A 14,319-nucleotide genomic window follows, 5' to 3' on the forward strand; every position below is an offset into this window, starting at 1 on the left:
TCTCTAGTGACTAAATCTCCAGGATAGACTTTTGAGGTCTCTGAGGTGTTTAATAACCCGCTGTTTTATAGTTTGTGTCCCGGTGTTTCGATCTACACTATTATAGGTGGTCCAAACACTACACATGGTCTCCTTCCATGGATACAGTACCTGGTAATTTGCTGTGATTGATATGTTTCACCTCCCCTACCATGACAACAATACTACACGTATTCACCACTTACTTTGTTGCTACATGCTATTAGTTTATGGCTTGCCTGACATACTGGAAACGACATGTGCCATGATGTCTGTGATATGGTGATATGTACCTGTAGTGGTTCAAGGGGCGTTCACATTGGAGTTCTTATTCACCAGTCGTATGGTACAGTAAATCACTTCTGTTAATGCTAAAGATCTCCATAGCCTATTCAAAAGGTCTTTGTTAGGGAAGGGGGCTCAAACATCTCGGACATCTTATGTGCCCAATAATCCCATCTCAATCATCTTGATATTCTTAAAGGGATTCTACCATTAAAACCCTTTCTTTTGTGGATAAGACGTCGGAATAGCCTTTAGAAAGGCTATTTGTCTCTTACCTTTAGACGTGGTCTCCGCTGCGCCGTTCCTTAGAAATACCGTTTTTTACCGGTATGCAAATGAGTTCTCTCGCAGCGATGGGGGCGGGCCCCAGCGCTGACAGAGAAGTGTCTCCAAGCGCCGCCTCCTTCTTCATCCGCAGCGTCATCTTCAATGTCTTCTTCCGGCGCAGGCTCGTAACTTCTAACAGAGCACAGAAGACTGCTCAGGCGTACAGGCCACAGGAAAATGGCCGCTAACAATACTGTGTAAGCGGCCATTTTCCCGTGACCTGTGCACCTGCACAATCTGCTCTGCCCAAGGCCCGAGGCCTACAAGTTACGAGCCTGCGCCGGAAGAAGACATTGAAGATGACGCTGCGGACGAAGAAGGAGGCAGCGCTTGGAGACACTTCTCTGGCAGCGGTGGGTACGCCTCCATCGCTTTTTGAGCTCTGGGGACCGTCCCCCATCGCTGAGAGAGAACTTATTTGCATACCGGTAAAAACCAGTATTTCTAAAGAACGGCGCAGCGGAGACCATGTCTAAAGGTAAGAGACGAATAGACTTTCTAAAGACTATTCCGACGTCTTATCCACAAAAAAAGGGTTTTAATGGTAGAATCCCTTTAAGTTGTATCATAAATATCTATGTAGCCTTCGGACACTCCATAAGAACTGTTTGCCCATTCTGAATGCCTTTTGGATACTTGGCGGCTCTGAGAAGGATTATACAGTCTTCTTACATCTGCATAAAAATACATGAGGCTAGATATTTATTTGGTGGATGATTTCTTGTTTCAGAGAGTCTAGTCCATTAAAATATCTACTAAAAGTATTATAAGTTGGTTTGACCACGCGCCAATTTATGTTACAGTGGCAACATCCCCTCGTATGATTCCTGGTGCCTTCATAACTATTTATTGTATGCATCTAATATGCGATCTCTGTGTCTCAGTGCTTAGGGAATCTTTCCATTATAATGGCTCAGAGAGTATATCTCTCACCTTCACCTGGCAGTCACTTACTGCTTGCACTGAGCGATTAACCTGGGCTATATGCAACAACTGCATTATCTACATCTTCACATATATGGACAGGCCTGGAGGGAAGATAAAGCCAGATATTACTGCTATAGTAAGAAGGCCAGTGCATTACTAGCCTCTCAAATCTCTAAAATCTCCTATGTAATCCCCAGCAGAAACAAAAAGATTTTTTGACCCCGGAGCAATATCTAATACTATGGCTGACTATTACGTCTCCCTTTATAATCTTAAGGATAGCACTTATACTGTGCAACCCAATATGCAGACAAGTCATGCGGGTTTCCTCGTTTTCACCCAGTCATTAGTCACTTTCACCTCACTGCCGGCTCTTTAGTATCCACTACACATTGACACCAGGAGATATTTCCATCAACTTAAAGTTTAGATTTTCAGATGCAAGCCATGGATTGAGCCCTAGACATGCTGCATGCAACACATGCTAAGCGGTCTCCCTACTGACTGAGCCCTGAGCTCCATTCGCTGCAGAGTAAGTTCTTTTTCCATTGCCTCTTTTAATTTATTTCTCATTAGTAGATTTCTTGTCCTGTATTGATATGTAGAGAAATATTTATATAGGTCATACATTGCATGCTGAAATATATATGTATATAGAGACATTTCTCTGCACACATTATTCAGGGAAAGAATAGAGAGAGAAAAGCAAAGAGGTAAGAGACAAAAAAAACAAATAAACCTCTAACTAAATCTAATGGAGATTGTGGCTCAGCCAGGCAATACAATAAACAAAAAAAAAAAAAAAAAACAGCAACACAACACAGGAAAAAAAAACCTCCAAAAATGTATTATATTTATTTTAAAAAGGAAATTTAAAGCTTTAAAAGTAAAGTGAATGACAATAAACCAATTTTAGTAATACAGTTTATTACATGGCCTTCAAAAAAAAGAGTAAGTAACATAAATTTGGTATCACTATAATCGTTACGAATGACACGATAAATTAGTACAATATATAACAATCACTAAATGACATATAAAAAAAATGGCGCAATTGTTTATTTTATATGGGGTCTACTATTATTGTATGGAGTCTGAATATATGTAGCCATCCACTTTTATAAACGCAACACGCATTTAAAAGGAACGCACTCTTTTGCCATGATCCGCTGTTTGAGAATCACCCTATGAAGGGCTCTCCCAGGTTGATGTCTCTGGATATGGAATCTATTAATACTGTCTCATGGGGGGTGCAGTTACCAGAGGTCACACCCACACAGTTGCCCGATCTCATTGCTCTGATCACAGTCAGTGAAATCAAAGTATTAGATCACATACACTCAATGCCTCAAAGGAATGGGATTGTGATTGTGAAAAAATCTGGGCTGACTGCATAAAGGGGTGAGCCGGGCTGCCTGTAGATGTACATACGGTAGTTGTGGGTCAGAGAGGGCACTGTGTATGCTTAAGGAGATGTTGCCTGCGGTATATGTAGATTCTCACAGACTGGGCATGTTCTATTAGGATTTCTGGGATATGAATATGCAAATAAGTTCTCCTTGATGGAAAACGTTAAGCTAATTGTATTGCCATCTTTTGGAAGGTTCCATATAGAATTCCTAGTAGATCATGCATGGCCTGTGAATATCTACACAATGCAAAGTGTCCTACAAAGATGACATCTCCCAGACATAATACTCTTTTTCATCACATTATTGACCTTTCACCCAGCCAAACCAGCACCATGATTTATACTGATAATCTTCCCACATCTGCTGATGCCTCTTTGTTCCTTTTGGAAGAAATATTTTGCTTTGGCCATCGCTAGCTTTCATAAGAAACCAGGTGCTGATCTAGAGAGCTTCCCTCCAAAATGTGACCTATCTTAGGGGTGAGTCTTTGGTCTTGATCCACTGGCAATTAATGACTATGAATGCAGGAACTTCCTATGGTTTGGAACTAGTCAGAAACCCAGACATGATGTCCTTATTGTGGCAGGGACACTACATATATGAGAAGATAACCCAACCACAATAAGGTCATCATGGCTGGTTATCAGGAGGACACTACATATATGAGAAGATAACCCGACCACAATAAGGTCATCATGGCTGGTTATCAGGAGGACACTACATGTATGAGAAGATAACCTGACCACAATAAGGACATCATGGCTGGTTATCAGGAGGACACTACATGTATGAGAAGATAACCCGACCACAATAAGGACATCATGGCTGGTTATCAGGAGGACACTACATGTATGAGAAGATAACCTGACCACAATAAGGACATCATGGCTGGTTATCAGGAGGACACTACATGTATGAGAAGATAACCCGACCACAATAAGGACATCATAGCTGGTTATCAGGAGGACACTACATGTATGAGAAGATAACCTGGACACAATAAGGACATCATGGCTGGTTATCAGGAGGACACTACATGTATGAGAAGATAACCTGGACACAATAAGGACATCATGGCTGGTTATCAGGAGGACACTACATGTATGAGAAGATAACCTGACCACAATAAGGACATCATGGCTGGTTATCAGGAGGACACTACATGTATGAGAAGATCACCTGACCACAATAAGGACATCATGGCTGGTTATCAGGAGGACACTACATGTATGAGAAGATAACCCAACCACAATAAGGACATCATGGCTGGTTATCAGGAGGACACTACATGTATGAGAAGATAACCCAACCACAATAAGGACATCATGGCTGGTTATCAGGAGGACACTACATGTATGAGAAGATAACCTGGACACAATAAGGACATCATGGCTGGTTATCAGGAGGACACTACATGTATGAGAAGATAACCTGGACACAATAAGGACATCATGGCTGGTTATCAGGAGGACACTACATATATGAGAAGATAACCTGACCACAATAAGGACATCATGGCTGGTTATCAGGAGGACACTACATGTATGAGAAGATAACCTAGACACAATAAGGACATCATGGCTGGTTATCAGGAGGACACTACATGTATGAGAAGATAACCTGGACACAATAAGGACATCATGGCTGGTTATCAGGACACTACATGTATGAGAAGATAACCTGGACACAATAAGGACATCATGGCTGGTTATCAGGAGGACACTACATGTATGAGAAGATAACCTGACCACAATAAGGACATCATGGCTGGTTATCAGGAGGACACTAAATGTATGAGAAGATAACCTGACCACAATAAGGACATCATGGCTGGTTATCAGGAGGACACTACATGTATGAGAAGATAACCCGACCACAATAAGGTCATCATGGCTGGTTATCAGGAGGACACTACATGTATGAGAAGATAACCCAACCACAATAAGGACATCATGGCTGGTTATCAGGAGGACACTACATGTATGAGAAGATAACCTGGACACAATAAGGACATCATGGCTGGTTATCAGGAGGACACTACATGTATGAGAAGATAACCTGGACACAATAAGGACATCATGGCTGGTTATCAGGAGGACACTACATGTATGAGAAGATAACCTGACCACAATAAGGACATCATGGCTGGTTATCAGGAGGACACTACATGTATGAGAAGATAACCTGGACACAATAAGGACATCATGGCTGGTTATCAGGAGGACACTACATGTATGAGAAGATAACCTGACCACAATAAGGACATCATGGCTGGTTATCAGGAGGACACCACATGTATGAGAAGATAACCTGACCACAATAAGGACATCATGGCTGGTTATCAGGAGGACACTACATGTATGAGAAGATAACCCAACCACAATAAGGACATCATGGCTGGTTATCAGGAGGACACTACATGTATGAGAAGATAACCCAACCACAATAAGGACATCATGGCTGGTTATCAGGAGGACACTACATGTATGAGAAGATAACCTGGACACAATAAGGACATCATGGCTGGTTATCAGGAGGACACTACATGTATGAGAAGATAACCTGGACACAATAAGGACATCATGGCTGGTTATCAGGAGGACACTACATATATGAGAAGATAACCTGACCACAATAAGGACATCATGGCTGGTTATCAGGAGGACACTACATGTATGAGAAGATAACCTAGACACAATAAGGACATCATGGCTGGTTATCAGGAGGACACTACATGTATGAGAAGATAACCTGGACACAATAAGGACATCATGGCTGGTTATCAGGACACTACATGTATGAGAAGATAACCTGGACACAATAAGGACATCATGGCTGGTTATCAGGAGGACACTACATGTATGAGAAGATAACCTGACCACAATAAGGACATCATGGCTGGTTATCAGGAGGACACTAAATGTATGAGAAGATAACCTGACCACAATAAGGACATCATGGCTGGTTATCAGGAGGACACTACATGTATGAGAAGATAACCCGACCACAATAAGGTCATCGTGGCTGGTTATCAGGAGGACACTACATGTATGAGAAGATAACCCAACCACAATAAGGACATCATGGCTGGTTATCAGGAGGACACTACATGTATGAGAAGATAACCTGGACACAATAAGGACATCATGGCTGGTTATCAGGAGGACACTACATGTATGAGAAGATAACCTGACCACAATAAGGACATCATGGCTGGTTATCAGGAGGACACTACATGTATGAGAAGATAACCTGGACACAATAAGGACATCATTGCTGGTTATCAGGAGGACACTACATGTATGAGAAGATAACCTGACCACAATAAGGACATCATGGCTGGTTATCAGGAGGACACTACATGTATGAGAAGATAACCTGACCACAATAAGGACATCATGGCTGGTTATCAGGAGGACACTACATGTATGAGAAGATATCCTGACCACAACAAGGACATCATGGCTGGTTATCAGGAGGACACCACATGTATGAGAAGATATCCTGACCACAACAAGGACATCATGGCTGGTTATCAGGAGGACACCACATGTATGAGAAGATATCCTGACCACAACAAGGACATCATGGCTGGTTATCAGGAGGACACCACATGTATGAGAAGATATCCTGACCACAACAAGGACATCATGGTTGGGTTTCTGACACATTCCTCCATTTATGGTTGTATCTATTGGCAACGGACTGCCGCGGCTAAGATGGTTAGAGGAAATCTTTAAAATTCTGCAAAATGTTTATTTATATTGGCAAAAATGTTTATCTTAATTGTTTACAAAGTTAAATATGGTTATGTTCATAGGAAAATCCCTCTAAGTGGATCTAAGTTCAGGTCTCCAGTACCCCAGGGTGGGGGGTTTGTACTTATTATGTCAGTGCGCTGTGCCCCCAGTATCAGTTCTGGGTGTTTTTGGTCTCACGGTCTGTTGCGCTCTTCATGTGGCCGATACGTCTTGCACATTGGATCTACTGGATCCCTGCATGTGATCTGTACAATTATTGGTGAATCTATGCAATCCTCCCCTATACAGTGACTGCTCTGTGGATATAGGGCTGGTATCCGCGTCAGTGGATTAGGACTTTCCATGACCAGCTCGGCTAATACCTCTATAGCCATGGAGGCCATTAACCCTATCTACCCCACCTCTGTAAGAGGGGCCCCGCCTTATATAAGCGCACACGTGCCCGCCGTCATCACAGAACGGCCTGACAGAAACACGTGGGCTGCGTCTGCTTTATATACTTCCTAGCCACACCCACTAGCCATAACCACGCCTTCACGGGCCGATTCTGCTTCCTATTGGCTCTGATGTACGTCAATCTTCCTTATAAGCAGGTTGTCAACAAATGACAGGAATATTAATAGGCACAGGCTACTGTGAGCGACGAAGCCTCGGCCATGTGTGACACTATACGCTATTCATCTGCAGAATCCCACCAAGCGCTAAGGTCTGGCGCCCTGCGGACCATTCGCGGCGCTAGGGTTATGTTTAATGTATATAACCCCGGGACGGAATGCGATTGGCTGCCGCCTTAGAGATACAGAGCGCTGATTGGTTAGTAAAGCCGCCACTCAAGCAGGGAGGCGGGAGGTATAACGATGCGTCTGATTGGCTAATGGTTGTGTCACTTAAGCAGAGTGGGCGGGTCAGGGGGAGTGGCCGGGATTGGCCGCCGGAGCTGTCATTCACAAGCGGAGGCTGGTGAGAAGGAGGGTTGCAGTTGGTTGCCCTTGTGTCTCCAGCCTTGTACGAGGAGCGGCGCGCCGGCTTCCAGAGCATCCCGGGCTGGTCGCATCCAGCTCAGCTACTCCAGAGCTGTCCATCCCCCAGCTGCCCCTGCAGCACATAAGCTTGGCTGTGTGCATATGTTGAACACTGCAAGGAAGAAATCAGTGGAGGAGCAGTAGTGCTGAGAACTTCCCCCCCTCCTAGACTGGGATTAGAGGGGGCTGCTTGTGTACTGATCCACTACTACCTTCTCTCCTTATCTGCTCTCTTCACCTGCAAGGGGCTGCTATCTACCTGCTCTCTACTCTTCTTCCTAAACATGATCTTCAAGCCAAGTGCACTTCTCTGCCTCTCCAGTATATGGGGTGTCCTTCTACAAGGTAAAGCCTTCTATTGCATTTTAGCAGAACTTAGTGTCTTGTGCAGGATGGGGCACCAGCTTGTCTATGCATTGGGTACCAGCCCCATAGACAGTGCAAGATGTAGGTGCATCTCCCCTCCAGGAGAGGGGTCTACCTGCAGTGAGATGTAGGAGATTGCATGTAAAATGCTCCTTGATGTTCCCTGCTCTGTCACTAGTAGATGATCTGACTTCTCTGCAAGGCACCCCAAAGGCAACATGAGATCTCAGCTGACTTGAAAGCTGCTTTTGTGTTAATGCAATTAATTGGGGCTTGGGCTGGCAGGGAAATGCTGGCATCCTTTTGAGGGGTGGGGGGGGGTGAAGATGTGGAGTATCATGTTTTATTCTGTAGACCTCAGGCCTTGATGTTATGTAGCAAGTGATGTAAGTCCAAGTCATGGCTGCTGCAAAACCTCTCGGATTGTCAGCTGTCTGTGTAGGGTTGGTGGTCATAGCATCAGTAGACATGTATGTCATGGTGAAGAGGCTCTGCAGCAGCAATAGGATTGGTCCATGCAAGTGACTTTAAGAAGATGCCCAGGCCAGCACTCTCCTATACATAGTCAGCACCATGGTGAGCATCTTGATCATGTATCACCATCATCAGACTGAGAGCTTGGTGTCTGAGTAGACATAGGTGCAAGTCTGGCCACTGTAGACTAGGAATGACCATTTCTCTTGCATGGCTGGAGCTGAGCTTGTCTGATGTCGACACAGTAGCAGATTTCACTTTATACAGAAGAAGAGTCTAGGAGGGCTGTGAAGGAATGTAGACATTACATCAAGTACCTCCTTAACCCATCCAGGTCTTGTCTTGTGCTACATCTCTCATGGTTTTGCAAATAACTTCATGTGTCAGACCGCCACGCACATACAAGACGCATGATCACTTTTTAGGAGCCTGGAGGGAAATCGGGTCATTGCAGACGTGAACCTTAAACCTGTCCTTAGGCAATGCCTATTGATGCCTCGGTTTAGGACAGTCTGAGCTGCTATCTAGAGATCCATGATGGAAATGTATGTTGGAATTCTGGGCAGTTTACCCAGCGCTTATACATGCTTAGCCCTTCAGCAGCCAAATAGTTAATATCCCTTTGGTTCTTCATGTGTGCGTGCACGCTTATGCACCCAGTATATATTTTACCATGCAAAGCAAATGGATTGTAAAATCCAGGTGACCTTGTGATACTGACAGTGACCTGATTTTCTCTTTCCTCTGAGCATTGCACCAGCAGGTTAAGACTTAAGTTATCACATCATGCCAGGGAGCCGGAGGAAGAGGGAATGTTCACAAGTGAAAGGGACATTTTATTGCTTCCATATGAATACACAGGGAAGATGGGATGGAAAAAACCCACTATAATACTGCAGTCTGTTTCAGCTTCCATCACAACGAGGCACTGCAGGACTTGCTATTAAACACGTTAACAGTGAATTGCATAAGATTGCACGCACAGATTTTCACAATAAAGAAGCGTGAATAATTTATCCATGGAATCCCTTGGGTATTTCATTGTATAGCCTTCATTGGTTATTCCCACCTGTGGTGCAGGGATGACCCCCAGACCATCAGCTGCAGATACAGATGGGCCTCTCCAGCAGATCTGGACCAATGCTCATTCATTCTCTGTCCAGATACATTGTTTCTACTTGTGAACTTACATGTAGTTGATGTGCTATGTATTTGCAGAAGGTCTGTGGTGTAGTTGCCTCCCTTCTGGCATGAGTTGCTACTGCTGAGCTGTTAGCACGTTTACATCAGGCTGCGACTGGGGGTCGCCTTCCTACATTAAGTACATTTCCGTGTCAATTTCTTGTTCAGATCAGCTCTGGGAAAACCGCCTTCTGAAAGTGACAGGGTGCAGGGGCGTCTCTAGCTTGCAGGATGCAGTGCAGAATGAAGGCAGACAGCTAGTCACAGCTGCTCCTCTTATAGTCTATACTCTTTGCTCAGTTTTAGAAAGTAGGCCATTGGAAATTTCCTAATCAATACATGCAATTTCCTCCGTCCATGTTGAGGGTCAGCTATTGCTCCTATTTTGGCATTTTGGAAAATATTACACTGATCCCCTGTCATCCATGCCATCGGATTTGTATTCTAATATCCTCTTTTATGTAAAAAGTGTTGCGATGGGTGCCAAGGTATCGAATGGCGTTTTAGTTATGTCAGCCTGAGCCTTGATGGTTGAGTAACCGACTTGTCTGAGGATAATGCTTATCGATGCGAGGCTAATGTACTGTTTCATCCGGTTCTCACTACTTTCCTTGCCTATTCGTGGCAGTAAGTTTTAAGCGTTTTGCATAGTTTCGAGACGTAGTTTTGCACTCTTGTATTATACGACATCCAACGAGGTGAACTTTTATCAAACTCACTCTGACATCATAGCATCGACCTGGCCCAGCCAGGAGTTAATAGCCAAAGTGGAATTGCTTAGTAAAAGTTTTCCTAGCCCAAAGATCTTCTCCCCATAGAGTTGCCTTGCCTTACTATAACATAACAATTTATTTTGCAATATTATTGTTTACTTTGTGTTATTTTGTAACAACTATCGTGTTTGATCCCAATAAATGTCAAATAAATCCTGACTAGTACTTGTATGGATTTTTTATTTGCTTTTTTATTCTTCTATAGTCTTGTATGACTTTTAGAACGCTATCCTATCAAGCATTGGGTTCCATTTGCCATTGTATGGTGATGCAGGTATTGTCAATGCTAGTAGATGTTCCTTGCCCAGTAGAAAGGTGGAACTGTTGTGTTATAGACTTCTTTGTTGCCAGTATATTTTTTCCCCTTATATCCTGTATAAAGGATCCTATAATGACAGCTCTGTATAGATAGACCTAGGAAGCATGGAAGGTCACCAAGGTAGAGGCGGTAATATGCTGGTGCTATAAATGGCTTGTTATCAGTTCCAGGATCACAAATCCTCACTTGGTCCTGTACGCTTGAGTTAAATAGCGTTCGCCTTCAGAAATCCCTGCCTGCCTGTATTGCCATACATACTGTAATATACGGTTTTTTTCCCACAATTATTTTTAACAACATAATTTTATTTCATGCCGCTCTAATTATTGCTGCCAAGAAATCAAGAAAATATTTCAGTCGCCCGTACGCTACACTTGTTAATTGGATCTTGAAATTGGAAAAAAAAAAATATGTGTTAGATTTACCAACATGGCGTGGAATTGTGAATTGAAGCTGATTTTTTTTTTCCCTTTAATGTTTAGTTCTTAATCTATCTAATTAACCAAAAAACAATAAAAACACTCTTCCTAGTTGTTCCTCCAGATCTGACGATGAACGACGGTAGGACTGTGATCTATGTATTACGAGCCGCTATATTAGTCCCATGTGTTCATTTCTAGGTCATATCTAGAAGTCAGTCCATTCGCGTAACCCAGAGGTGACCGTTATTGGCCTGTCACTGCCATATGTCACGTTCCTTCTCGTAGGAGCACCGCCGACCTGAAATCTTTTCTTTTGTGATCAATCACAATAAAAGACTTTTGTGACAGCATATTATTTTTCCATTTAATGAGTCACTGGTTAGAAAAGAAACCACAGTATATAGTAAATTAGTGGAGCTGTCATGGTCTCCAACGTTGCCACTGGAGTCTCTTCATGTTCGTCAATATTTAAGACCTGACAGCCTTTGTATACCCAGAGTATATAGTCAGTATAGCTATATACAGTAGGGGCAACATTAGAACCTGAAAACATCTATTTAGTCTTCAATATCAGTGACTTATCGGCTGTAACATACTGTTGTGGGAGTTTTGTTGGTATGGACATCTTTATACTTCCCATAGGAGACTATGAAGCAGTAATAATACCCTCCAATCTGGATAGATCTTCCACCTACGCTACGCAAATGCCATTCTTCTTTACTTTTTAGATATGCAAGTTCTCAAAGCTTTGGGACTCCTATAGCAACAACCTATCCTTAGAATAGGTCATCAATATCGGATTGGTAGAGGTCTGACACTATAGTCCATAGCGTTCTCCAAATATCAAGCACAGTGCCATACATATCATAAAGGCTGTTTGGTATTGCAGTTCAGCCCCTCTCACTTGAATGGGTCTGAACTGTTACTGTGCCATGTGACCAATGAATGAGCACTGCGGCCTCTTCAAACAATCGATCAGCAGCTGACTCAGGTGTTGGACTCGCACCAATCAAGCCATAAACATGCAAGGCCTCGTTCACATCTCCCTTTGTATTCAGTCCGGGGCAGTCAACATGGGGACCCCCTCCACCCCGAATGGAATACCGAATGTAACTGCAAGCGGTGTGTCAGTGAAAGCACATGGACCCAATAGGCTATAATGGGGTCCGTGTGCTTGCCGCCACATCTCTGCATTGGTCATGCGGATAGGAAAGTAGTTCACAATCTACTTTCCTGTCCACATGATTTGGCGGCAAGCACACGGCTCCATTATAGTCTCTGGGGTCCGTGTGCTTTTACTGCACAGCGCTTGCAGTTGCGTTCGGTATTCCATTTGGAGGGTCCCCAGTGGACTCCCCGAATGCAGATGTGAACTAAGGGTAAGTCCCAGAAACTCCTTTAGGCCCGGTTCACATCTGTGTTCGGGGAGTCCGCTCGGGGTTCCCCTGAACGTAAACCTAATCCGCATAAAAAAGCGGTTACCTTAGGAAACCTGCTGACCCCATAAACTATAATGGGGTCCATGTGGTTTCCGCTGGGTTTCCACATGAAAATTGTTACTTACAGTATGCAAAATTGACAACTGGGTGTTACCTGCAGTCTGACACTATACTAGACGCAATGACTGTGATGTTGCAGTCAGGGTGTCACAAAGATATTTGTTTTCAGTGTTTCTAGAATGTAGGCTGCCATACACTGGTATAAGATTGTGGACAGAAGATGTGCCGACTACTTACTTCATTATCAACAACAATAGAGGTTACTTCCCGAATCATGTGGAGAGGGATGAATAATAGTGGTTTACCCATCAAATGTCTACAGGGATTTAGAAATTAAAGGCTGGAAAATAAATAAAATAAAAGGAAATTAAGAAAAAAGAGTCTCCTTTTTTCCAGAAACAGCGCCACTCATGTGCATGGGTTGTGTCTGGTATTGCATCTCAGCCTGCTCCATTTAATTGAATAATATTGAGCTGCCATGTCCGTCCGTCATGGTCAAGAGCGGTGTGATTTCTGGATTAATAGCAAAATTCTAGGTTCTGTTCCTATCAGTCATATGATGCAGTATTGGTTCCATCCCAGGCCCTACAGAGCCCATGGAGTTATAATGGGTTACAGCAGGTTTCATTTGGGTGTTTTGGGGTTTTCAAAAAAATAAAAATGGTGCATAGATCGCAATTTATTACATCAAATGTGACTAAATCAACAATAGAGGCTTCTTTCTGCAGGTGTGAATTCAGATGGGATTTATTTGAATAAATCAATTATAGAGGTTTCATTCCACAGGTGTGAACATAGCCTTAGGTTAAGGCCCCACGGGACGATACGCAGCGCTAAAGCACTGCGGGAACAACCGCGGCTGGAACACATCTTTTAAGCAGAAAGTTCATGGAGTTTTCCTCCGCATACTTTCTGTTACAATTAATATCTATGAGAAAGTCGCCAGCATTTCCGTAGATATAACTGACAGTGCGATTTCCACTCGGTGGCTGCGTGCAGTCTGGTTATCAGACCCTGACAGATCACATACTGATGACCTAAGACCCCACATAGCAAAAAAGCGCTGTGGGAAAAACTGTGGAAGAAACGCATCATCATTTTTCCTGCAGCGCTCTTCACAGAAAGTCTTCAGAATTTTCCTCTGCTTCCGTTATACCTATAGGGAGACCGCAAGGATTCCGTAGGTATAAGTGACATGCTGCGATTTGCAAAACGCAAGCATTTTCGGAAATCGTAGCATTTCCGCTTCAGATTATTTTCTGCAATGTGTGGATGGGATTAGCCATAACCTCATCACTTTGCAGGTAATGTAAAACGCTGCAGTTTTTGCTACTTGAGGGCCGGCCTTACTCTTTGTTCACATCTGCTTTCGTATTCCGCATGAAGACCCCCCCGAGCGGAATACCGAACCCAACTTTAAGCACTGTGCAGTAAAAGCACATGGACCCCATAGACTATAATGGGGTCCGTGTGTTTTCCACGCGCTGCCAGCACAAATCATGCAGGTAGGAAAGTAGATGGTGAACTACATT

At 43.5% G+C, this 14,319-nt stretch overlaps 1 protein-coding gene across 3 annotated transcripts in view; it reads left to right on the top strand.

Moving 5' to 3' along the window:
• The first annotated feature begins 7,673 nt into the window (after nucleotides 1–7,673).
• Nucleotides 7,674–14,319, top strand: part of CADM2 (cell adhesion molecule 2) — a 1,317,105-nt gene continuing 1,310,459 nt past the window's right edge. For all 3 annotated transcript variants that reach the window (XM_075263548.1, XM_075263549.1, XM_075263550.1), the window contains exon 1: nucleotides 7,674–8,097. In XM_075263548.1, coding sequence (XP_075119649.1) covers nucleotides 8,037–8,097 — 61 coding nt within the window. In that variant the 5' untranslated portion in view covers nucleotides 7,674–8,036. The remainder of the gene's footprint in view (nucleotides 8,098–14,319) is intronic.

The sequence above is a fragment of the Leptodactylus fuscus genome, chromosome 2 (assembly GCF_031893055.1).
Source record: "Leptodactylus fuscus isolate aLepFus1 chromosome 2, aLepFus1.hap2, whole genome shotgun sequence".
NCBI classification, from domain to species: Eukaryota; Metazoa; Chordata; class Amphibia; order Anura; family Leptodactylidae; genus Leptodactylus; species Leptodactylus fuscus.